This window comes from Orcinus orca, chromosome X, assembly GCF_937001465.1.
Source record: "Orcinus orca chromosome X, mOrcOrc1.1, whole genome shotgun sequence".
Lineage (NCBI taxonomy): Eukaryota > Metazoa > Chordata > Mammalia > Artiodactyla > Delphinidae > Orcinus > Orcinus orca.
The window spans coordinates 18604363-18632331 of NC_064580.1; the positions used below are offsets into that span (position 1 = coordinate 18604363).

The 27969-nt window shown below is 34.7% G+C and overlaps 1 protein-coding gene across 11 annotated transcripts in view; it reads left to right on the plus strand.

Annotated features, from left to right (window-relative positions):
* The window catches only part of CNKSR2 (connector enhancer of kinase suppressor of Ras 2), a 258260-nt gene that overhangs the window by 220286 nt on the left and 10005 nt on the right, over positions 1-27969 (plus strand). For 4 of the 11 annotated variants that reach the window (XM_049704705.1, XM_049704704.1, XM_004283068.3 and 1 more), the window contains one exon: positions 26466-27780. The exons of the other annotated variants lie outside the window; for them this stretch is intronic. In XM_049704705.1, coding sequence (XP_049560662.1) covers positions 26466-26470 — 5 coding nt within the window. In that variant the 3' untranslated portion in view covers positions 26471-27780. Of the gene's footprint in view, positions 1-26465; positions 27781-27969 lie in introns of those variants that run through there. 11 annotated transcript variants of the gene reach the window in all.

The window sequence follows — 27969 nt, forward strand, 5'->3', positions numbered from 1 at the left end:
AAAAAGACATGCACCGAAAAGTCAGAGAAAGAATAGTAGAGAACCTTAAATATGTCACTTTTGTGAAGTTTAAGGGCACCATTCTTGGCGGTAATGTAACAAGTATGTATTTTAAAAAAATGGAAAAATCTGGAAAGCAGTAAACAGATATTCTCTTAATACTGTATTGTCTGATTTTGAAGAAAGATTGTTAGAGAGACAGAAAACACTAAAGACTGGATATAAAGTAGAATGTAGCTATAATTTCAATATTGGTTACAGGTTGGATTTTTTAATCACACCTCCCTTGCTTTTTGGCTTAAATAATGAGGAAAAGGTAATTATCTAACTTACTGAAAGTTCAGAGGTGGGGTTGTTCTGGAGTAAATGTCATGGCTCTGCAGTGTCAGGACTCAGTTAACTTTTCTGTAATGCCAGCAGCTCTGAGCATCACTTCTCATAAGATAGCATCCAAAAGAGCCAAAGACCAGGCCCTATTCTTAGTCCTTTTTGTAAAATCAAAACTTCCTGGATCCTTCTGGCAGACTTGGCCCTAGATTTCATTGGCCAAGGCTGCATCATATGCCCCTGCCGAAACAGCAAGGGAAATGGAATGATTATGAGTTTAGACTAACCTTGATTTGTTATTAAGATCATGAAGAAAAGGAGTATACCAGACTGCCTATCATTACTATCTACATGAGCCTCTCTACTATTATGTATGTTATATCCTCAAATATATTTGTTCCAGTAATGTTTCACTCTTTCAGTGTGTATATGCAAACACACACCGCAGATCACATCATTTAAAAGTCTTGGCCCCAACGAAATGTTAGATAACAAAAGGGGGGTATAGGGCTTCCCTGGCGGCACAGTGGTTGAGAGTCCGCCTGCCAATGCAGGGGACACGGGTTCATGCCCTGGTCCGGGAGGATCCCACATGCTGCGGAGCGGCTGGGCCCGTGAGCTATGGCCGCTGAGCCTGCGCATCCGGAGCCTGTGCTCCTCAATGGGAGAGTCCACAGCAGTGAGAGGCCCGCGTACAGTAAAAAAAAAAAAAAAGAAAAGAAAAAAAGAAAAAGAGGGGTATATATTATATAACCCTGAAAATACAGCAAGTTAGATATAATTATTGTTGACCTTTGAAATGAATAAGCATGTTTTCCTATAAACACTAAGTGATCAGAGGTTAGAATACAGTCTCTGGAGACATTCCTCAGTTCACATCCTTGCTTCCAAGTGGTATGACTGATCAAATTATTTAACACCAAAAAAAAAAAATTATTTAACACCTCTAGACCTCAATTGCTTCGTTGTTAAATGATGTGGTAACAGTACCTACCTTTTGAGGTTGTATGGGGATCAAATGAGGTAATGCCAGAAAGCACTTAAGTTTCCATTTCTGACACTGTAAGTCTATCCAATAAATGTTTTATAATTATGTAATTTATGTAGATTTCATACAGATTTGGATTTAAGCAAAAAGGGCAATTACAATACTTAAATAGTGAATTAGTCCTGGCAAACCTCACTCAATAACATTTACCTGACTACATGACCTAACTTTGTTTAGCTCCAGCTACTGAGTTGAACCATATAAATTGATGTTTTTGTAGCTCAAAATGATGAAATATCAACAATTTTGTATATTTCAACACAATATATTAGCTGTGCTCTAGGAGCTAAAATAGAAATGTCCCTCATTTCACATTATTATCACTCACTCTTCCTTTCCTTTTTGACTTTGGACATTTGGGAACTCAAAAGAAACTTTGTATTCCAAATAGTAATAACCTTCTCATATATATCTACTGAAATATGTATTTATAGACCTTGCCATTCAGGTTCAGATATTTTCCCCTTTTAGAGTTCTACCCTAACAACCTGGTCTGACCTAGATGCCCCTTCTCCCGCCTACCCCACCACTTCTCATCCTTGAGTATGTTACCCTGTTTTATAATCTTCACAGCTTTACAATTTGGGTATAATATCAAATATTGTTTGCTGATTTATTTTCCATTTCCACTCACCAGAGTGTAAGTTTCTTAAGAACAGGGATTTTATTCCTGTCTTGTATACCCAGTGCCTAAAACATTATATGGCCCATAGTAGGCCAGGCACTACTGGATGAATGAGTCAGTGAGTGAATGAATAGTAGCTAAACCCTTTTATCACTTATTCTTTTCCATTCTATTATATAGTAGTTAAAACTAAAGTTATTTTTTATTCATTGTGTGACGTAAAGTCAAAACATGGCAAAATTCTTTATTTGGGGTATTTTGTAAAGGGAAGGACAGGACTGCATGTGTTCAGCATATCCTCTTCATGCTGGGTACCACAGAGCTAGGATACTAATAACTAGAATCACTGCTCTTTGTATTATGGCTCATTTATAGTCACTTTCTCTATGCTGAAACCATTCTTTTACTGTTTTATTCCCATTTCAAAGATGAAGGCCACAGAATATGACATGTGAAATAAGCAATTCATTGTTAGAAACTGGATCTTCCAGCACCCCTAGGCAGTTGATTTTCCTACCAAAATCTGCTGCCTATCGAAGGAAGTCTGGCTCCCTCAGAAGTCACTCATCACCTAGCTTCATCCTGATTCATTTGTAAAATGTGTTGAAATTGCAACTTGTACTTTAACGAATAACCAATAGCCCGCATCAGCCAGGAAAATATTCTCAGAAGTTTTATAATAAGTAATGAAGCCAGATTCAGTTGGCAAAAGAATGAATTCTAGATGCTACAGAGTCATACCAGCAGAAGATGTGGACAGATAAGTGTTAAAGCTCACATAAAAGGATGACAACCCCTCACCAGTATAGGTAAGACAAGTTATGATTTACAGTTTGTTTTACCAAGAAAGATGATTAGATTCATCCATACTGCTACTTGTTACTATTTTCACACATCAAAAAAGGCAAACCACTTCCTTCAGATCAGTGGTAGCATATAGTCAGTTTCTCAGCAGAGTTTGTTCTAGCTCATTTTGTGAGAACGTGTTCTAAGTTTAGACTCCTTTTACCTTGGTCACCCTTGCCAGAGAAAGCTGAAGGTCACAAATGCCTCCTTTTTTTCGCTCTACATATGAAGTCTACCTCCTATGGTTACCAACTACTGGAAGATTGTAGGTTAAAACATAATAGGAATGCACCATAAAACATGCCTTGGAAGTTTTTAAACTTCCCTGCATGTTTTTCTTTTATTGTTTAATTGAAAAGTAGTAACTTGCTTGTTGCTAAATAAACAAGCTAACTAATTAAAAAAACAGTGATGAAAGTGAAAAGCAACCCTCTCTCCTTCATTTTCCCCAGAGGTAACTTCTGTTAAAAGTTAAAGCTTTAAAAATTCTTGTATGAATTTGTTTTTCTCATATGTCTTTTTCCTGTAACTCACTGTGAGTAGCGAGGTGAGGTATGGTTTAGTTGGTTTCAAGTTAGTGTATTTCCTCAGAAATTTTTTTTAACATCTTTATTGGAATATAATTGCTTTACATTGTTGTGTTAGTTTCTGCTGTATAACATTTTTTGATGTGACCTTAGTTTATAATATAAGCAGCAGTCTTCTGAGATTATTTACATACCACCTCAGAACCCAGCCCCAATCCCAGCATATATCACCCTAGAAAATGCAACAGTTACCTGTTGACTATTTCAAAAACGATGGAAGGAGAAATGTGAGAAGGAAGAAATGACAATGGCTGTATATGCACGCTTACACCCTGCACACACACACTCATAATCGTGTGTCAGAAGCTTCTTGCCTACCTGCCTAATGCCTTAGGGCTCTATGACTTTTGCCCACCCTCCTTTATGGGGGTCTTCCAGTAATGTCAACTTATCCCAAAGCTCTGTGATGAAAACAGCTAAGCCAGAGCCAACTAGCTAAAAAGCATAGCAAGTCTAGCCTTCAAAAGCCAGAATGTAGAACTCAGAGATGGGCTTCAGAACCACTGTGTCCGGTGGTCAGAGTTTTTTCACACATGACTTTGGCTTTAAACCTTTTACTAAACTATCTCCCTTACTTTTTCCAGCGTTCTCACTAGTTCCATTCTTCTGGCCTCCCAGACTTTCTTATGTTTAGCCATAGGCACCTTAGACCTAATAGTTGGTCTTAATGGCTCAAACTATTACACTCTGAAATTTTTCCTTTAATGTGAAAATATTCTCATTAGTATAACATCCAATAAGGGAAAAGTACCTATTACTATGTATTTTAAATGCAAAAGTGACAGTTGGTCATTAAAAAATATTTTAAATATTTAAACCTCATCTTTGAGAACTTCTAGAAGGTTCTTGTCTCAGGTATGTACTATGACAATTTCATATATGCTTGTTTCTATTACAAACACAGAGTATACCAATAAAATCAACTTTCTAGGCTATTTCACGGAAACTGTAGAGTACTTGAAAATAAGAGTGACAGTTATTATACTCATGGATTCATTTCACAGCTATAAATTCTTTAACATTCTTAGTCATGGATTCCCTAATATTTCAATATCTACATTTAGCCTACTAAAATGTAAACTAAACCTCCATTTTGTACTTTTAGTTTGCTGTTATCAATACATACTCTAATTAGTTCTACGCATGGATTTATTCATTCATTCAAGAGACATTTACTGTTTATTTACTACGTGCCAGGTACTATGCTAAGAGTATATCTAGCTCTTCCATAAGTCTACTTACAACAAAAATTTGTAAATAATCTTTGAAAAATAAGAAAAATCTTTCTGATAACATAAAACAGAGCAAATAATTCAAAGTATGCAGCTTCTTTCTTACGTTGTGCCAGTAATTTCCCCTAATAACCAATTGATAATATTATAAAAATGATTCTTTGAGAGATAGCACAAGGTATTCTATGTTCACTTTAAGGTACTTATCACTTATACAAAATTTATAAAACTGGTTAGAATCGGATGAGATCACTTTTAGAGCTACTTCTGATTTGGCTCATTCCTTAAACATTATGGTTGGGGCAGATACATCCTGGTTACTCAGATATGCTAATTAACTCAAATCAGATGTCTAAAAATCCCCATTGATTTCTATAAAATTAGGAAGTATTTTCTCAATCATCAAAGAAATATCAATCTATGATCAGTATAACATTATATATAGGCCATGATATTATACTGACTTAATACTATACTGACCACAAGATAAATATTTCTTTGATGATTGAGAAGATGCTTCCCAGTTTTATAGTACAGCTAATATGGAATTTGATTATCAGAAAAACCTATTATTAACCAAATACAGAAAATTATACTGTATTTTGAAAACCTATTTTAGGGAAATTTGAACCTTAACATTTTAAACAGAGTTTTTCACTTTCTTCCACATTTATAATACCATATGTTCCATGATTTTGAATCTGATATATTTATTGTGCTATTTCTCTTTTGATAAATTATCTGTAGAGTTTATTGACTTAATACCCAAGATCTATTCATTTAAGACCTCTGAATTTTCTCAATCATGACTTTATTGGTTCCTTTCTCTTAATATTTTCCTTAAATTGTTGTTGTGGTTGCCCTGATTTTGAGTCTATTCTGTAACCTTATGAAATGGGTATTTTAAAGCAGTCATTCACTTTAGGATTCTTGGTGGGAAAAAATAGCCCATAACTTCAATACCACTAAACTTAAACTTTACTCTTTTTCCTCTAGCATCTGTGCCGTTTTCTCCTTGTTCTTTAATAATGCCAACAAACAGGGGTTTTCATGCCTTTTCTAAAAAGAACAGGGAGGAGGGACAGCTTGGAATCAGTGTGGCTGCAATATGACTCACTGCCAACTCTGACAGTAAGCCCCACCCCTCACTTTGTATTCTATTGTCTTATACCCTATGTGGTTGCTGGGCAGCCATCTCTTGATTTTAGCATCCTGGCTTCTAAGACTCATGATAATCTTTTATTAACCTAATTAGAAGGTTTGCGCCTCAGCACTGGAGGTAGGAAAGATGTTTACCATTCCAGAAATAATTCTGTACAAATATTGAATATCTTTGCTGAATCATTAAGTGAAAAGTTAGCCTTAACTTTGAAATCTTCTTTAAATGTATAACACCTTTTTTTGTTTGTTTGTGTTACTGTGAGTAGTGTCTCTCTTGTAAATGCTATGAAACCCATTTTAAATGCTTTATATTAAGGTAAAGGATTCATTTAATAATAGATAAGTTGTTTTTTATTGGAGTAAGCATATAACATGTGCCATACTATGTGTAAATGTGCATAATGATTAGCTATCGCACCATAGAAATTAGAGTATAAAATAATCCGTCCTCCCACCCAATACGGAAATACCTTTTACTCACTTGAAGAATTGTTATTGAGACTCTGCTTGAATGTTTTAGGGACTTAGAGCTTAGTGCCCCCAAAGACAGGGCATTCCATATTGGACAGCTCTAGTTTAAAAGGTGTTCCTTGTAGTAATATAAAAGCTGACATATTATTTTTTACATCTTTATTGAGGTATAATTGCTTTACAATGGTGTGTTAGTTTCTGCTTTATAACAAAGTGAATCAGTTATACGTATACATATGTTCCCATATCTCTTCCCTCTTGCGTCTCCCTCCCTCCCACCCTCCCTATCCCACCCCTCTAGGTGGTCACAAAGCACCGAGCTGATCTCCCTGTGCTATGCGGCTGCTTCCCACTAGCTATCTATTTTACGTTTGGTAGTGTATATATGTCCATGCCACTCTCTCTCTTTGTCACAGCTTACCCTTCCCCCTCCCCATATCCTCAAGTCCATTCTCTAGTAGGTCTGTGTCTTTATTCCTGTCTTACCCCTAGGTTCTTCATGACATTTTTTTCTTAAATTCCATATATATGTGTTAGCATACAGTATTTGTCTTTCTCTTTCTGACTTACTTCACTCTGTATGACAGACTCTAGGTTCATCCACCTCATTACAAATAGCTCAATTCCGTTTCTTTTTATGGCTGAGTAATATTCCATTGTATATATGTGCCACATCTTCTTTATCCATTCATCCGATGATGGACACTTCTACTCGGTTGTCAATCTTGACATTGAAAATTGGAAAAATACAGAGCAAGGATTTGAAATGCTGACATGTGGAACAGGGATGAGATAGTCTTTGAAGTTCCAGAGGATGTAATGGGTACAGGGAGGCTGATTTTAGATTGATATGAGGGAGAACATTCCAATGGTTGCATTTACCCATGACTGTAATAACTGGTCTTTGTCCGTTTAGAAGGCTCCCCGTTACTCAGTGTTTTAAGAAGGGGCTGAAAACCAGCTACCAATCAGGGCTTCCTGAGCCAGCGGGACAGTTAAACATGATGGCTTCTTCTAACTCTAAGGTTTTTATGGTTCTCTTCAGCATAATGGCCTCACCTTTGCTCTCTTGTGTGCTCTGCACATTGTACATGTTCAAAACTATACAATGGAATTGTGTTATCAAACATAATTTATGTTGCCTCATCTCTGAGCTGAATGCATATAATCACCTTAACTTTATAACCTGTGGCATAAGTTCTAGATAACTCATGATCCTGGTTACCCACATCTGTACACCTTATTTCTCTTTAGTGTCTCCAGGCCAAGTGTACTGGAACTGTTACAGTGATCTAGACAACATATTTTTGTGGGCATGATTACCTTAGTTTTAACCTACTCACTGTTGATTCATATAATGCTTTTATTGTTGTAAGTTGTAAGTTAGCATCCCACACTTATGTTACCAAGTTGTAAGTTAGCATCCCACACTTATTTATTTTTTGACCTAAATGCAGCTATTTATATTTCTTTCTGTTAAAGTTTTAACTTCTCAGCTTTTCACCCAGCAATATTCAATCCTGTTACAAAAGTTTGGACTCTCAGTTTTATTACCCATGATACTAATCATTCCTCCTGTTGTTGAATAACCCTCCAAAGTTCTAAGTATCCTTTCTATGTTTTTAACTGCTTCACTGAATAAGGAAAGAACATTTGTAACAAAACATTTTAAAGAAGAAAGGAGCAAAGACAGAGCTGTGAAGCATTCAGTCTGAAATTTTACATACGTTAATTTCATTCAGTCATTCAACATCCTTATCTGGATCCAGCTAATAGTAATATCACTAAGTCCACTTTATAGCACTTTATTCATAAAGATATTATGCAAAATTTCATCATATGCAAAGCATACTGCCCTTGGCTTTCCACTTGTCTCCCAACCTAGAGATACTGTCCGGGAAAAAAAGCCAGTTTAAAATGCTTCATTTTTATTGAATCCATGTTGGTCCTTCAAATGAAATTAAAAAATGATACTCCTCCCAATAATAATCTATTCTAAAACTTTATCATGTATTTATATCAGGTTTATCATTGTGTTCTCTGAAGAACACATGCAGGGTTTTGTTTGTTTGGATAGGAGAACTCTCTCTTGAAACAGTAAGCCTCAAGGCATTCTGACGGTGGCCCTGAGATAATTTCCAAAAAGTTCATTCAGTTCCTAAGATTATTCTGCTAGTTCAAAGAGACCACAAAATGGGTCCTTTGATAAGATAGTCCCTTATCTCAAGAAGCATGTCTTTTAAATTTACTAGTGTAAAGACTTTTCTCCTTGCAGGAAACACCTAAAATATCATTGAAGTCATATACTTCCACTTTCCTTTGTCATTCTTTTTTCTTTAAAAAAATTTTTTTGAGCTCTGTCTTCAGCTTTTTCACAGTCCTCAGCTGAACATTTGCCTTCCTGGCACTCTTCTTACAAGCAATTGATATTATTTTCCACTCATTCATTTATAGTAGCCTCTTCCATCTTTTATAGAAATCCTCCTTAAAGCTTGTTCTAAGGAATATCCTTGTAACTGTCTTGGCTGGAGCTGCATCTCCTTTCCTTCTCTCATTGGGACAGTTTATGTTTGTATTATTAGAATTGCATTTTTTAAAACTACCGATCATTCAACATTTATATTTGCCTGTCTAAAGTTTTAAAATCATATTTCTTATCATCTAGGGTCCATATCCGACTGTGTGTTTTCTCTCCTCACCACTAGAAAAAACAAAAACAGTTAAGCTTCTTCTAGTCCCCTTCATGTCTAAAGTGCCACTTAGTTCTTCCCTGTTGTTCAATGTTAGATTCCAAATAGATTTTACTCATTTCTTTATATTTTTGAGACATGAAATTACCAGGGCTTTAATGCACTCAGCAATTACAAGTATTAATCTCGTTTTTAATGAATTAAATCCTATAGTTAGTAAACTGGTGACAAGCAAAAAATATTGGAGCTCAGGTTATATTGTTTCATATTTTTTCCTCTTCAGAAGGTTTCATAGAAGCTGATCACCAGTTTTTTTATTCTGCAAATAATTGGAAAACCGGAGCTGTAAAAATTAGGTTACTTCATTAGGACAGTTTGCAAGATTTTTAATCTTTTGTTCTTACATCATTCAGTCAATACCAGAATGTGCCAGGATAAAGTATTAGAACCACACAGACCTTGGCCATTTATAGAATCCTAGGAAGAGTAAGTAAATAAGAATACCAGGGATTTCTAGTAACTTATTTTTTTAGCCCAGAGTCCTATCCCTGATCAGCCATATTCCTTGGTCAGCTGCAATCAGTGGTTCCTGAGAATTAGCATTTCTACACTGTAACTAACTCACATCTATCAACTGTAGCTTCAAATTACAGAAACAAGCTGCATTCAAACCTCTTCATGTTAAGCCCTTTTATATAAAATAATAATATCTTGGTAGTAAAAAACTGTACTACCAATTTCTGCTCTAAGCAGTTTATGGGGTGACACTTTCATACTTATGTTTATTGGATAATCTTGCTATAATGTATCCAGTGCTAGATATGTGCTGCCTGTCTATAAAAGACAAGGATATTTCTTGAAGATGATCTCTTTTGTTTTGATTTTTAGAGAATACATGATAAGATTTCATGTGTGGTTTAATGAAAAGTAGTGTTGAGCTGCATTGTCCATGTTCCTTGATATTTTCACACATAGTGATATATCTCTCCTATCTGAATAATTAACACAATAATTAACGAACAAACTAGATTTAGCCCTTAAAAAATTACTTTGCTAATAGTTCACTGAACATATGTGTATTAAACAAGGTTTATAGCATATACTTCATTGTCATAGAACCAAGGCTACAAAGATACTGAATAAAACTATTTGGAGGATTTATAGCTTACAAAACACTGCATGCTGTTGGAAGAAGAAAGACACGGGTATCCAAAAATTGATTTCTGATTAATTATAATATGGAGAATAAAAAAGGGAATGGAATAACTATTCTATAATTCCAGCTAAAATTTAGCAATTCCACCTATTATTTTGAGCAGTGATCTTGTTAATAACTTCCGGGCTTTTAGAGTTTAATACATACACCCCAACAATAATAATGAGACAACCAAACGATATGAATGACTCACTGTTTAGGCATCGGTATTGTTTCCACTGGTGACTTCAAATCACTCTTCAGTTTCTGAAATATATAGAGAAGTCCTATGCATTGCTGACATTCAGAACTATCTTTTTAGTATATTGAGATGATTGACATCAAACTAGGGGCTTTCAGCCAGTTAAACTATTTTCACAAAATGCAGATCTGTTCTATTTCACACTATATCTTAAGCTTAAAAAAGTAAAAGAAGGAAAAGGGACATAATGCAGTTTGTTTTACTTGACAATCATTAAAAGCCTGCTATGCAGGGCTTGGTTATCACCCCAAAGGTAAATCATAAGAGCAATAAACTGGATGTTTTTAACAGGTCATATATCTGACCAATGACTAAAAACTCAAGAATATTTTATTGTATCTGCAGTTGAGTTTAGTGGAGTTTAAATGATGAGAATTGTGCCTATGAAGTTATAATTCTTATGGCTTAAAGAATAAGAGCAATCTGGAATCCTTTCATAGTTTTCTGTCATGACTTGTTCTATTGGTTTCCAAGTTAAGTAGAATTATGATGTATTAATTTGTCTGCCTAACCAAACTTTTATTCTATTCATTGCTCGATCTCTAAAATCAGAGCTTGTCTTAGATTTCAGATATCTGACAAGCTTGTATATTGTACCCAGTAGCTCATAATTCAGGTGGTTATTGCCTAATTAAATGAAAGTATGAGTGATACAAGCCATTAGGTTTCAGAAAGGTAGAATACTAATTGCTATGTTATCATTGTCTCTAATAAGATGACTGAATCTTTAGAAAAGCCATTTAATTGATCCAGTGATACTATAATAAATCAAATATTTTTAGTGATTGGAGAATGCTTTTATTCATTTAGAATTCATTTAATTGTAGTGGATTAAAACAATCTCAAGTAGATTTTCCAAAAAGATTATTAAAATAAAAGCATGTTATATTCTAAAAGTTAAAAAAAAGGAATAAACAAATAGGTAAATCATTGAAATATTTGGGTAAATTTTGGCTACTCTTCACCTGTTAATTTTTTAATATTTTACAGAAATATAGAGATGAATCGATATATAATATGGCATTTTTAACTGTTAAAACAGTAACTAGTGGTTGTGTTATAATGGTATCTATTTTGCCTGATCCATGTGGTATAGAAACCTAGCCATTCAAAATCTTCTTAAAGGACTAAGTTTTGGACATAGCAATAAACCCATATCAAGTAATTTGGCTGCAACACCTTCCAACATCTCTCCCAAGTTAGCAAGGTGCTAAGATTTTTTTGCAGTAGTTCCTTCTAATCAGCCTCTGTGAACAGAAGACCTTTTGAGAATGTAGTTATAGGCTACATTTATAATTAAAAGCTAGCTCATCCTGAATCTTAGTAAAATTTTGACTCACCTCATCTACTCTGAATATGAATGACATGTGAATAACTTGACAATCTAGGTCATTCAAAGAAAACACCCTTTAGCAGTGGTTATGCTATCACTTCATGTAAGGTCTAGATCATTCTTCTTTGACATAACAGTGCCATAACTGGCATTCTTTGACCTCAGTGACCTATCTTCCTAAAGTTTCCCCCTCTGCCACATAATTCACATCAAAGACTTGAAGTAGAGACATATATACACTAATATGTATAAAATAGATAACTAATAAGAACCTGCTGTATAAAAATTCATTAATTAATTAATTAAAAGATGAAGTAGATCTTCTTACTAAAATGGAAGATCGAGTGAAGTAAAGCGTTTTATCCAGTTGTTTAATAGAATACTTTATTCAGTTTGCACCTCATATACTTAGACATTAAATTAAAATTATTTTAGTAACAATTCAATTTAAGTAATATTTATGGAACAGCCACAATGTCCTGAGAATGCACTCTGCTAAGTGCAGGAAAAGCAAGCATTTTTAAAAATCAAAGAATCAGTAAGTTTGCCGTCTAATGGGAGAGAAAAGCATCCACATGTAAATGTACAGTATATTAAGTGTTTTAAAAGATGGAACATGTTAAGTTCCACGAAAGCAATTAAGAGGTCTTCATTCTTTCTACCTCGTGAAATTAGACAAGGTGTCAGAGAGGATGTGACTTTTAAGCTTAATGAAAGATTTCACCAGGAGGAAAAGAAAAAAGTGTTACATTCTATGTGGTTAAAAAATATATAGCATCAGCAAGGGCAGAAATGAAGAAAAACAAAGAACAATTTAGAGAAATACAGCATGTAGTATAGATGAGTAGAGATGAGACAAAAACTATGCAAGAACTAAATTATAAAAGTCGTGGTATTCCATGCCCAGAAGTTTGGATTGTATCCCAAAAAACATGATGGAGAGCCTTTGGAGATCTCAGTAGGAAAGTGCTGTAATCAGACGTCAGTTTCAGAAAGGTCACTGTCATGGCAGTACAGAAGATGTATTGGTGTGAGAGAATACAAGTGATGGGGAGACCAGTTAGAAAACTATTTGAGCAGTCCAGATGAAAGTTATTATATCCCCTCTACAAATGTGGAGGCAAATAGTTATCTGTTCAAAGGAAGATCCACAGGTAGAGTAGAGCTTGAAGAATCTAATGGAAGCTTGGAGCACCCCAATGGGGAATTGGAAATTGAGCTAACCAAGCACTAATAAGAGGTCTGCCAAGTGGCCCTGAATAACCAAAAGTCAGAAAACCCAAATTTAGAATGGTGCCAATCGGCATGGATAGACAATTTTTTCTAGCAATGCTCAGTGGCCAGGTAGGAGTAAGAAAGCAGGAGTTGAATACTGGAAAGTGTATGGGTAGTACCTATCCAAGAGGGTGAGGAGATTGAGGGTTCTAGTCAGAGTGGTTCGGGTTGGATAAGGAAGTGAATGCAGGAGGGGGGGCTGTGTTCTTAATTAGATCAAAGATTAGACACAGGGAAAGAGATAGAAGAGAAAGCTGTAATCAGGGAGAGCTGTAATACTTCAGAGGTGACATGGTTCCCCATGATGACAAGCTGAAATATGTGTTCTTGGATTTGACAGTAAGAATCTAACACAGAGGGCACTTATTTCAAAATAACTCTTCAATATCCCTCTTTTATGTTTGTATCTTGAAGAAAAAAATAAATTTTGGAACACTTGGCCACATTAGTGTGTAAAGTAAGCTGTCTAATGGTAAGAGGGAAACACCCATTGATATGGGAAATAAGTCCCATTTGTATTAACATGGTTTATTATATCTTTCAGTTATTTGGTGAAATATATTTAATGAACATAACCTGAATTATAGGGAAGTGAAAACTGAAGATGTTTTAACTTGCTACCTCCATTCTAAGTAAATCTCAATTCATTTTAGTCAAGCTTACAACATCACGAACTGACCAGTCTTTGAATAAAATAATTTTAAATATGATATCAAGGACATTCTGAACAGAATGATTGGATTATATGTACTTGTCCTTTTACTTTCACTGTTGTCTTAGGAAAACTCTTTTCATCTTTCCTGTGGACTATACCAGTCTGTTGAATGAAAGACATTTCAGTGATTTACCTTTTCTATAAAGGTATGCTACATAGTCTGGACCTGAAATGCAATCTGCAAAGCTAGGCATGCCCATAAATCTGAATCTTTCATTCTTTTCTCACGTAGAGAGAAAAGGTATTTTTCAACATGGAAAAAATACTATAATAGAGTTGCCTTCCCTAAGGTAAAGCCAACACATCTATAATATGGTGCATTTAGTTTAAATCTTGTAGGTTTATTGAACATATTAATCTATCACAAATAATAGGTAACATTTTTTAATGAGTGCTAACTATTCTAAGGCATTATTCTAAGGTCCTTGCCTAACATAACCCATTTAATCTTCACAACAACCCTAAGAGGTAAATACTGTTATTACCCTCATCTCCTAGGTGAGGAAACTGAGTTTAAATAACATGATCCAGGACTCCTTGATAGTTAATAGCAGATCTGAGATTCAGACTAAGACATTCTGACAGCAGAGTGAATGCTCTCAGCCACATATTGCCTCTCAGATCTATCATTTTCATTCAGGCTAAAATTTAGCAAAATGTTTCCTTTTTCTGTGTATATATTAGACCTATATAAAAGAAACTACAACGTTTAAATTTTATTACAGCAAGTCAATATCACCATTAATATGCTCTTTCAAGTAAATCAAACCCTGCACACCACTTTACCCTTTATTACTAAAAGTTGTAATTAGTGTACTTGCCAATTTTAACTGATCAGTATCCAAAACTCATGTACCTCGATTTGTATAAATAGTGGAACAATTCCACCACTTGAGTCAAAACTCTTAGTATTTTAAACTTTGACATGATTCCTTTTATAGTTAGTTTGTGTCAAGATAATACTGGGATATTAAAAAAAGAACTAATTCCAAAGAATTAAGTCTTGAGACCAATTTGAAAAGTATTTTATGTGGTAGACAAAGTTACTTCAGTTTTTTCTTCCAAGTTCTACTTTATCCATCTTCTTTGAAACAATCCAAATCTTTCTGCCTTTTTTCTTTTTTTGGTATCAGCTAAAGGATCTTTTTGTTTATTAATTTTTTTTAATTTTGTGGTGGAGGTAGGGAGTAGAGAAGCGACAGATTTAGGAGTAAAATTGGAAGATGCCACTGATCTTTCCAGTTCCTACTCACAGGTACCAAATCTGACGTATTGTGGATTACTGTTTTCTCTCATGATAAAACATTGCTTCCTATCACCTCTTACAAATCTGAAAAGTTGTTTCATATGCCCTGAAAGTAATTATTAAAGAATGCACCATTCACACTTTCATCTATTTCCAACTTCTAATTTCTCATTTGTACTATGCAGTACGTAGTATGAAATGAAAAGTCATTACCAAAGTGAACTCTAGTGAAATTCTCATATTTTCCACATCTTCTTTGGAGATATTGCATATAAAAGGACTTTATAAAGTGGAAAGCAAAACACAAATGTTAGTATCATAATTGATTTGCCTTCAGAATATTTACACTAAATTGAGGAAGAGTAAAAGTTGTTCAGGGCTACTTCCTATAACTCCTAAATCCTATTTAAGAAAACCAAATTCAGAACCAGTTTTAACCCATATGTTCTGGCTTTTGATTTGATGTCTTAGTAGTAAATGATGTGGGTATCTGAAACCCACCTTTCTTAGCAGATTGCCTTGGTAGCTCCTGATGTAGGGTACCATTTCACTGGAGCTTCAGGCTTTGTCAATGCTAGGCACAGAAGCCGCATTTGATTTCAGCTTGTCTGTTTCTACGGGGAGCAATGTACTACAGTTCTTTCCACTTCCCAGGCTGACTTCTTCATCACCATGGAGACCAGATCTTCCCACACAAGTAAGATCTGCAACCATTCCTAGTATGGCTAAAACTAAGGCCTTGGAAACCAAGGCCTTCTATAATTAAAGTGTATTGTTTTGTTAAAGAAGAGTTCCTGCTTCTGCTTTTGCAGTATTTATTGATTTTCTACAAAGAGAAAACAGGCTTTCTAGTGCTGTGCTGAAGATTTACAATAAGGAGAAAGAAAATGTCATCATGACATTTTCCTTGGTCAAGTTCTGGTTTTGTGTGTATTAATGGTGTATACTCCACTTAGTCAGTTACTGTGGAGGAATGTTTCCTTTCAAATTATGTGACGGTTTTCCTAAATAGTAGATAACATATTTAATCTACACTTCATGGTGGTCTTAAAATGCTGCTTTTAATTTTGGTTTTGGATTGTCTAACTTTGTTTCTAAATCCAGTATTGGAGTCTTTTAGATTAGTTCTGCACTTGGTCACAATAAGATCAGTATGAGAAAACTTATTCTAGGACCTTGATCATAACTCTACATGGATTTAACAAGAAAGGATTGGTATAATGTATCACTGTAAATCCAGTTATAGTACATCCAGATAGAGCAGCTCAACTATCTATAAAAGATCATATACACCAGTACAACTTATTGTAATGTGTTCTCTTTTTAAATTTTATTTTATTATAGTAATAGTGTATTCTTTTATATATATAAATTAGTATCAATAAAAAAGGGCCAAAGTTCTGCAGAGTTCTTTGATGGTCACATTTGTTAAGGAGGTACTAATTACACCATAGCTGCTATCATTGTTTCCTCACCTCCCCCACAAATGGCACCAGTCAAAAGAGATGGTAAGGAAGTCTTAAGTGGAACTTAAGAATTCCAAATTCACCCCTTGATTTGCACATCCTTACAAATTCACATATCTAGTTCGACGGTGGTTTTTTCACCTGAGAGAAGACAGCATGGTCCTTGTTTAATATAAATACACTAAATAGGAATTACAAAAAAGCCTGACTTCAATTAAATATGGAATTGTCCATAATTTTTAAAAGATATTATGAATAAACTGGCACCATAAAGTTGCTGTAAATTAATTAATTTACAAATGGAAAACAAATTTGTTAATATAATTGGATTTTTTGTTTTGTTCACTAGCGGGAAGTTAGCAATTCATTGCTATATTTGAATACAAATTAAGTTTTACAATATGGAGAACCTTCTGACATTTCAAACATTTGAATTTTGCAAAACGAGCTCTCACCCTAATGAAGTCCCTGTATGATTCTAGTTTTCTGTAATTACACTGGGGAGTGTGAAATTCAACATGTGATGCTAAATGTTAAACACAGATATAGCTGGAAACCTTTTGCAAGAGCTATAAAGTCATTTGTATTTTTCCATAAGAACACTGAGAGTCAGCATATATCCAACTCTTTAGTAAAACTTACTTTCTTTAAAAGGACAATTCTATACAATTTTGTCAGGAGTGGAAAAAATGAAACGCATATATAATAGGGTATTTTATAAAAAATATGTTCTTAGATCCCATAGTTTTCCATCCCAAATGTAAAATGAGTTTGTTGGTGCAAAATGTAATAACCAGTAATTTCAAGACAACTAAGACTGAGTATGAATATTCATTATTCTAACCTCTGAGTTTTTTGCTAAGATGGATGTTTGTGCTAATTTGCTTACATGCATGCTGTATTTCTAATAAACATGATTTTATAGTGGTTTTTACCAAAATAATTTTTTCTTCTTATCGTGTACACAATACATTTTAAATACCTAAAAATGTAATAATTTAAATATCACAGTATGCAGATGACTCTAACAATGGGGATTTATGAGAATAGTCTCTGATATAATTATTATAGATTGAAAAATAAGGGAGAATATGAAAATATTATTGATGAAGGGGAGAGATTGGATTTATAGCAGATTTGAGGTAGAGAAAAATATGAATTCTGATAAGTAACTGTTGAGATAAAATTTTAGATTATTACAAACACCTTTTGAATTTTCTTTTCCTTTCTTGTCACTTGCTTTTCTGGGGAAGGTATTTTTGGTTGTCTTTACTGCTAAGAAATTCAGAACCCCCAAAGTAGCTCCTTCTTGCCAGAGCTGTTAATGAGCAAATGATCCCAAATGTCAGGCTGGTATGCCAAGGAGGTGAGTAATAAGGCATTAACATTTAGAAGTTATTGAAGGGGGAAAATCAATATTACAATTTTTTGTAATATTATAAGTTCAGCCAGGAGAAGTAAGCAGAAGTCCATTTCAAGCTTCTATAATCATAAACAATGTTATAACGTGAGAGGAAGTAGTGTCTTTAAACTTTTAGCGTAAGAACCACTCCTTTTATTACTCTACTCCCAACCCACACACATGCACTCATACACCCATTGTTGTACTCTTGTTGGAAAGAATTTATTATTTCACTCACTTCTGCAGATCAGTACCTCTTTTTCCCCCTCATTTAGTCTGGTGGGATATCATGATACTGGAGCTGATACTGAATGATATTTTTTTAAAAAAAGTAATCTCACCAAAATCAAGACAGCAGTACTTAGAGGATAGTATATGAATCTAGTATGTGAATAAGAATACGGTGGAATTCTATAGAGCAAAAGTTCTCAAAGATCTATGTTACTGTTAATTTGAAAAAAATATATGTAAGTATTTATTTTAGATCAGATTTTCAAGAATTAAGAAGTTATGCCATTGACTGTCTACTTTTAGTCTACCTTAGTAGCAAGCTGGGCAGTAAATGCACAATTTGTATAGCATCAGAATTTACCGATCCTAGATCATGTTTGCTGATCAGCAACTTAGAAGAGGACATAGGACAAAGTCCTTTGTTTACTTTGAGTAGGTTCTGATGGACTCAACAGACTAAATGTATCTTTACAACTCCAACCCCGCAGGTACAGATACCCTTTACCTGTTATTCCGTCAGAATGTCCAGTTTGGAGAATTCAAGTCAAGTGCAATAGGCAAATGAAGTAGTTTGCGTCATGGAAGTATAATCAGTGTTGTGAAGACATTTTTACCACCCAGTCGCATAAGTGGTTCAAGGTTCAGATGACATTGGAACTGCTTTTTAGAGTGCCTATCAGCTAGGAAAGAGAATGCCCTAATAGGGTTGGAAGGATCAAAGAGGAATCTATTGAAAGAAATAGGCAAGAAAACAACTGAAATGTAGTTGGTCCCAATTTACCTTTTCATTTTGGCAGACCAGACATAGTCTGGTCACAGACCAAGTGTTGTGACACGTTAGGATTTACATGTTCAACCCATTGGCACTTCTCATCACTGAGTTACTTCACACTGATAGCATCCAGACTGAATATCATCTATTGAATTTCATCCTTTTAATATAACCATGTAAGGTGGTGGTAGAGGTTGAAAATTCTCATAAATTAAAAATATGCATTGTTCATCTCTACATTATTGAGAGTAAAAAAGTCTCCAGCTATGTTGCCTCTGTAGCTATTTCATTTAGAAATGAGGATTTAAAAGAGATTATTTTAAAATAAGTAATTAATCATAAAATAGGTTGCAACAGCAACCCATTCTGCCAATAAGCTGCCATCTCTCCACGTTGCTGAAAGTTATTTCAAAATAACTTTATCTATGAAATACGTTACTTCATATTTAAATATTTTGAATATAAATATTTTAAAATATGGATGACTTAGGATGGAGTGGTTTAAGACTTGATTTAAATGTTTTATAGGGAAAGAAAGAAACTTTTCCTCTACTCTGTTAGGTTTTTTACCTGGAGCCTGTGAACTAAACTGACAAATGACAGATTAACAGGAGAAAAGGCATATACATTTTATTGTGTTAATTTAATTTTTATGTGCACAGAGGCCTTCATAGGAAAGAAATGAAGACCCAAAGAAGCACTTAGACCTGAGTTTTATACACCATTTTAAGAAAGCATGATAAATTATGGAGAACTGACAAGATAACCGGAAAAGGGGTTTGGGCTTCTAGAGCGGTAAATTTTGGAAAAGTTTATATATGGGGAAACTAACAGAAGATAAGGGCTATTTTAGTAAGATTTGTTTGTGCAGACCCATCTTGATGCCAGCTTCCTGTCTTCAAATGTTAAGGGTTGTTCTCCTGGTATGTAAGAGGAGAGGAGGAACACCTTCACAGTGGGAAATTTATGTCCTGCTTTAAGGCCGATTGGGGGATGGCCTAAGATCTTTCTATGTCTACTGCTTCTTAATTACCTTCAGCTAATCCTTAGGCCAAAATGGCATATTTTGAGGTGGCGTATTATGATCCCTTTCAAGTTTTTTTTTTTTTGAAGTTGGTTTTGTTTTGTTTATTTTTTATTGATGAATAGTTGATGTACAATATTATATAAGTTACAGATGTACACAGTATAGTGATTCACAATTTTTAAAGGTTATACTCCATTTATAGTTATTATAAAATATTGGCTATATTCCCTGTGCTGTACAGTATATCCTCATAGCTTATTTATTTTATACATAGTAGTTTGTACCTCTTAATCCCTACCCCTATATTGCCCCTCGCTCCTTCCCTCTCCCCACTGGTAACCACTAGTTTGTTCTCTATATCTGTGAGTCTGTTTCTCTTTTGTTATATTCGCTAGTTTGTTGTATTTTTTAGATTCCACATATAAGTGATATTATACAGTATGTCTTACTCTGTCTGACTTATTTGACTTAGCATAATGCCTCCAAGTCCATTCATGTTGCTACAAATGAAAATTTTTATTCTTTTCTATGGCTGAGTAGTATTCCATTGTATGTATATATACCACATCTTCTTATCCATTCGTATGTTGATGGACACTTAGATTGCTTCCATATCTTGGCAATTGTAGATAATGCTGCTACGAGCACTGGGGTGCATGAATCTTTTCGAATTAGTGTTTTTGGTTTTATTCGGATATATACCCAGGAGTGGAGTTGCTGGGTCACATAGTAGTTCTAATTTTAGTTTTTTGAGAAACCTCCATACTGTTTTCCACAGTGGCTGTTTCAATGTACATTCCCACCAAGTGTACGAAGGTTCCCTTTTCTGCACATCCTCACCAACATTTGTTATTTGTGTTCTTTTTGATGATAGCCATTCTGTCAGGTGTGTGAGGTGATATTTTATTGTGGTATTGATTTGTATTTCCCTGATGCTTGGCAGTGTTGAGCATCTTTTCATGTGCCTGTTGGCCATCTGCATGTCCTCTTTGGAAAAACGTCTATTCAGGTCTTTTGCCCATTTTTTAATCGGGTTGCTTGTCTTTTTGATGTTGAGTTGTATGAGCTGTTTATGTATTTTGGATATTAACCCCTTATCGGGTCATATCATTTGCAAATATTTTCTACCATTCAGTAGGTTGTCTTTTCATTTTGTCAGTGGTTTCCTTTGCTATACAAATGATTTTAAGTTTAATTAGGTCCCATTTGTTTATTTTTGCTTCTGTTTCATTTGCTTTAGGAGACTGATCAAAAAATTGCTTTGATTTATGTCCAAGAGTGTTCTGCCTGTTTTCTTCTAGGAGTTTTATGGTTTCCAGTCTTACATTTAGGTCTTTAATCATTTTGAGTTTATTTTTGTATATGGTGTTAGAGAATGTTCTAATTTCATTCTGTCCAGTTTTCCCAGCACCACTTATTGAAGAGATTATCTTTTCTCCATTGTATGTTCTTGCCTCCTTTGTCATAGATAATTGACCATAAGTGCATGGGTTTATTTCTGGGCTCTATATTCTGCTCCAGTCCTCTTCAGTTTTAACGTCTATCATAAGCATCAAAACTCAGCTGTTTTATATCATATATATATGTATATACACACATACATTCATATTTTAATGATCTTCTTTAAATTTGCCCTAAAGTTCAAATATAATTTATTTTCTGTGTATTCCAAATATACTTATCAATTTAAATTAATATATCCATACAATATGTATCATTAATGTAATTATACATAGTATAATTACATATAATATACATTGTTAGGGTAATGGTATAATTACATTACAGTCATATAATAGAATCTGTATATATGTATGTGTGTGTGTGTATATATATATATATATATATATATATATATATATATATATACACTAATAAAGTAGAGCTTTATTTTACTGGTAATCTATATAAACTATAAAATTATAAGACAGAAATGGGGAAGGTACAACTATACCGTGAACTCTTTGAGGTCAGACTGTCATCTTCGTATATTTATCCCTAACATTTGATATAGTATATATACCCATAGGCACCCATTAAATCCTTATTGAACCGTGCATGTCTATAAAAATGAATTCCTCCCATTTTCTATTTTAAAATCTGAAAGATGACATTTTGGGATGACAATATAATCTGGCAGAATTCCATAGTACATTTTTCTGATATATCTATAGATGCTTCATTGAAAATGAACTCGGGGTAAATTGAATTAACATATTAAGTACTTCTGTGACTATTAAACATAAAAGACCTTTTCAGTTGTTGCTAATATATCAGCTTCAGTTAAAGGGTATTTTAGGTGTACCTTTATTTCAGATAGTGGTTTTAATGCAGACAGAAAAAGCCAGAGTGTGTGGTGTACTCATAAGTCCTAAGTGCTCTCTAAGGTCATAATATAGCGGTAAGTAGTTTAAGATGAGATACTACTTTCATAAGGAAATACTCTGTCTCCCGTGAATCATACACAGAGAATGGAATTGTTATTTGGCAATTTGTAGGAACATTTTATCTGGGAACAGTATTTCCTTATCTGTTTTGCCTGTAGCTAGGTTCACCAAATATTTTTATTTTACCTGGAATTTCTAATTAAGTACCTCCATAAGTGTTATAAGTATAATCACAAACTATATTACTTTTTGCTATTTATCACTTTATTTTGAAAAAGAATACTTTATTATTCATAAAATAAAAGACTTTCTAATTCCTTCCCCCATGGTAGTAAAAGTAAGCAAACAAACAAATTTTTTTAAACATGATATACTGTCTATTTGAACTCCACCTTTACAAGAAAATAGGCCCTCAAAATTTGGACAGCTACCACTCAAGCCACAATTAAGTCTCTCTCTTGGTCCAAACATTCTGAACCTAGGTTTCAGCCCACTTTTTCCAAGACTTTCACTGAGAAAAGTAATTATCACTGACGGTCAATTCCTGGTGTTAGATATTCCTGTTTTACAAAAAGAAAAACTTAAATCAGAACACATACATTTAGAAGAAGGGGGAGATCCAGATAATTGTGGTAAATTAGATTTTTTTCAAAAGCACACAAAACAGTTCTACTCTCCCAGGAGCTCCACGTGTGTTACTATTGATAAGCTTGGATGTCTGCCTTGTTATCTGCAAGCAGCTTAAGACCAGTTGTCAGTGGCTTTGCCCTTAAATTTGCCCTCAAGCTCACTGATAATGATAAGTGAGTATATATGATAAGTGGAGTATATGGATCCAGTTTTCTCTTAGAACTTTTTCTCTTAGAACTCAGAAGTAGGAATCTTTGAAAATGCTGTTCTGGCTTAAGCACTTCTTATTTCCATTTTCATATATTTTCTTCTATTTCATTCATTAAGGAAAACTTTTTTTTACCTATTTTGTATTCAAACTTAATCATTCTCTTGCAAATGTTTGTGCCTCCATCCTTACCCTATAATCTAATCGTCAGGATTTGATTGAAGGATCATCAGCTCTTCCTAGCAGGTACACTATTAGAAGCCTGATTACCTTTCTAAAACTTATGTTTCTAGAATTTCTATTTCTGCTTATTATTTGAGTGGAAAGAGTTTTAAATTCATAAAACAAAAAGGGAAAGAAACATTCTTCTCAACATATCCTACCTAGATTCAGTCCGTAAAGAGCTTGCATGAGAAGTGGATCAACACTGGAAGAAGTCATCCTATACATGACTCAACATGGCATTACATCTGGGTGCACCATTCAGATCTCGAGGGATTCAGTAACAGGGAAACAGGATCTTTTTCTTTCTGTGTGGCCTGGTAGCCTCACAACTGGGGGTTTCAGTGATGAATGGAAGCTCAATAAATATTTAAGTAATATGCCAAACAGCAACATTACTGATTTTCTTGGGGTAGCATAGATATGTTGCTGTTGTTTCAAAATGTACTTGATTAAAAGCTTGGTAAATAGTGGGGTATATTTTAATAGCAGGAAGTAGGAAATATTTTTTATAGTCAGGATATTGACCGAAAGAAAACAAAACAATCAAGAGCCGTATAATTTAATTTTTAGGGTCTTTAAGAAACATGCAATTTCCACTGGTCCTTTAAAAAAAAGGCATAAAATTAGTCTGTCACTATAATAAGTAATTTTAACGGTTTGAATGTTTTGACTATTTGAGTAGGGATAAATGAAGTTGTCAGCTACAAAGGAGAAGAGTAGAAATAGGGAGAGAGAGAATGCCCAATGAAAACACAAAGGGAGAGAAAAGGAGAGTGTTGAGAACCAGAAAGGAACTTGCAAAAAGTTAAAGACACATAAATATAAGATTCACAGAAGTCAAAGATAGGCTTTCATCAAACAGTATCTTTATGCAGTGGGTTTTTGTGTTTTAGAGATTTCATGTAGATTAGCCATACACCAGTCCATCATATCTGACCCTCCTGGCCTGCCCATGCTGTTCATACTTGGGATTCAGAATGCACACACCAAGACATAGAGTTGATTCAACGGGCTTGAGTCTGGAAGTATCTGTATATTTGTTCTCTTTGCCTCAAAAATAAAGAGGAACTATTTAATGCTACCTAAAAGCGTAGCTTGAAAGAATTTATTCAAGCAGTTTACCACGGCCTCTTTCATTTTGCTGTATTCTCAGTAGACCTGGATATTTCCATCGGATTCCTCAGCAAAAACCTTGAAATCATTTGAGTTACATAATACAATGTTATACCGGTGACGAGACTAAAAATAAAGCCCTATGTGACTTGCCCAACTACAAAGTCTTCTGACTTACAAACTACTTATATGTGTAATACAAAAAATTGGCATCACTCCAACCAGCCCTCACAATGTGACTGGCCTAAAGCAGGAGGTCTCAAACTGCAGTGGGCACAAGAATCACCTGGGTTGCTTGCTTAAAATGCAGATTCCTGAGTTCCACACCCAGAAATCCTGATTGAGTAGATTAAGTGTAGGGCCCAGGAATCTGTGTTTAACAAGCCAGCCTCTGCCCCTGAGATTTGGTAGCCAGTGGTCCTGACCACTGCTAGTTGAAGAGACACCTTGCTGAAGAGAGTTATCTTCTCTTATGTTAGTACATACAGACTAGGAAATAGCTATAGTCACTTTGAAATAGCATTCCACCCCCCACCATCCTGCACTTTGGCAAGGCCTCAACTGAGGAGGTGTTTCCAGTCTCTTGAAGTAGAATTTACCAATCCTATACAGTGTCTTTAAATGTAACTAAATGTGACTTAGTTACCAAGGCTCTAGTTCAGGTTTAGTATGGATTAAGTGCACTAGAAATTAAACCATTCAGGTGACATTGTTTCTGAGGGGGAAATGTTTGAATTGCATAGATAAATTAGAAACAGCTTAAATTTAGGAATGACCTTGTGCCCAGCATTAGATTGCCTCTGATTTTGCAGTTTGAAGTTCCATAACCTTACGAAACAAAGTAGTAGAATCCAGAGCTAGCGTTCCAGTATTATAATTTTCTAAAAAATGAGGTGTTATCTTTTGTTTCATTTGACCTACCTATGAAGATTGCTTAGTTCCCAGCCCCTTTTCTGCAAAAGAAGGTTATGATATAAACAAAAATTAGTTCTGCTGATTTCTGGACCAAGCTGCATCCTATTTTCTAAATACTGTGCTATGGGCAGCACACTCCCTTCCCAGTTTCTGAGGGAGCTAGTAATGAACAACATGCTGTCTCTGTTCCCTCTCCCATTTTGTTCCTTCTTCTTGATATAACTCAAAAGGTACTACAGGATGTAGCAGATAAAGATCTGCCCTAGGCTAGAAAGTAAAAATATCACTGATTTGTGCCTGGTGACAATATTTGCATTCCTCAAAATCCAAACTAAAATGAACTTAAAAGAGACTAGTTTATTTCAGCCCAATTGTTCTTAGTGTCCCAGGTCATTCAGAAATTTTATTCTCATCTAGTTTCTTAATTCCTTGGAATGTGGCTTGTGCGCAGGTGTCAAGTCACCCTTTCATCACGTTGACCCTGTGAAGCTTTTCACTTCTCTTCACTTTGTGTTGGTCAGCATTCGGCCACTTCCTTGGAGCCACACCAGCTGGGCTTTTATATCTCACCAGTTAGCACCTGGTAGCGTGTGAATCAGCGTAGTTAGATAGAAGGTAGACCAGAAAACTTCTCCTCATACTTCTTGATTGGATGAATTTGAGGAAAGATCTTGTATAGAACAACAGTTTAATTTTCTTGAAAGTCTGATCATTTTACATGTGTGTGGAGAATACTATTAACATAAACTTTTCTGATTAAAATTATAGATATGCATATACAGGTATAGAGGCAGGAAAAGATGTATCTGCACTGTGTATTATTTTGTATACATAAGATTGGCGTTTCCAGATAACCAAGCTTAAAACAAAAAGTGTCCCATTTTTGGCCAAGTAGACTTGCATGCCAACAGAAAGACATTATGGTATTAAAACCATATGCAATTCTAGCCATATTTTTCTCTTTTCTCTTCATGGGTATTGCATGATGGTATTTCTAATACAAATACTAATATGCTTTGGAAATAATGGCACTCGCAGGTCTTTCATCATATTGTATCACTGCTTTATCATATTAGGCTAATACACTGCGAGAGTTGGTAGAACCTCTCCATGCCAAATCGGATCCACTTCTGTTGGCACTCAACCCATTGGACTCACAGATTGATAAGCTAATGTTTAGAGAATTTAGATCGGAGAGAGTCGGCACGACGCAGACTCAACATCAACCTCTTGCAAGCAACTAAAATGGCCTCGTCCTTGCTGTTTATAACAGAAAACAGACTTTTAAAAGCTTAGATCATCAAGTGTTTTGGATTGGGGGCCTCCCTAAAGGGATATTAAGAGGGGCAGGCCACTCTTAAGAAGAATGCGAGCTTTCTCCACTGGGACTAGCATAAGATCAAAGCCAATCAAGATGGAGCACAGTGACAGAAAACTGCTGTTTCTGTGGGAGAACAGAGGGGAAGGGTATTATTGACTGGGGAAGGGCTCAGTTGTGTTCTCCTGACACAGGAAAGGAGAGGGATCAGCTCCAATAACTAGAAAACCCTGGCTGTTTAATGGACTCTTCGGTGGCCTCTTTAAGGCAAAGCAGAGAAAGCAAATTCTGTGTATTAAGTGTATTTTGCATTTTTAAAACTTGACGTGCTGTATTGTACTAAATTAAGTGTAATCTATTAAGGCAAGGTATACACAACCTGCTCTGAAACTTACTATGTTTATTCTATTATAAAGTGTATTCAGGTGCAACACAGAGACTGCTTTCGGTGACACTAATGAAGAAAATTCCACATGCCAGGCTTTATTAGATTCCTCAGCTAAAATCCTAACTTTCTCCTTATTTCTTGGCACTTGTATACAAATGGTGTTGCCTCATAGGACAGGCATGAGCTATTCTTTTCTGTAAAATTTTCCAAATCTATAGGCTGTGGTTTTCACTTTTGAAAAAGTATTTTGTCTGGTTGTCTTTCAAACTAGCTTCAGATATTATTTAATACTATGTAACTGGGTCACTTATGGCTCAATATTGCTTATTTTTCTTCTGTAGTGGATGTGAAATTTCCTTTAGTTGGATAAGATACTCTGTAATAATTTCAATGCTAATTAATGGATATTTCATACTGTGCAATGAACAGATAATTTAACATTGTATTTGAAAATGTTTTTTTCTTCCTGTCGCCACAGTGTGTAGTATTGCATAATGTGAATACTTGTAAAAATATAAATTACGTAAAAATAAAAATATGGCCAATTGGTATCAGATCTTTTTAGATAGCTGAATAATTTGCTAAGTATGCTTGATAGTAAATATCTTTCTAAAGAGAAGTAATCTTTGCTTCTTTCTCACAAATGGAATTTGTGTTGTGAATAAAATCACATTGATCTGCCTTACAGTTGCCTCTGTGCTCTAACCATTTTAATGTGTTTTTTTAAGTATATATAAAAATGATGGTTCTGGTATATAGAAATGCATCAAAAAGCATTTTGTTGGCATTTAATATTAGTGGGATTGTCTTGGGTCGTCCTCCCTGTTTAAGTCATAGTAAAATTTTATGATATGAAGAATTTTAGTTTTTTCTC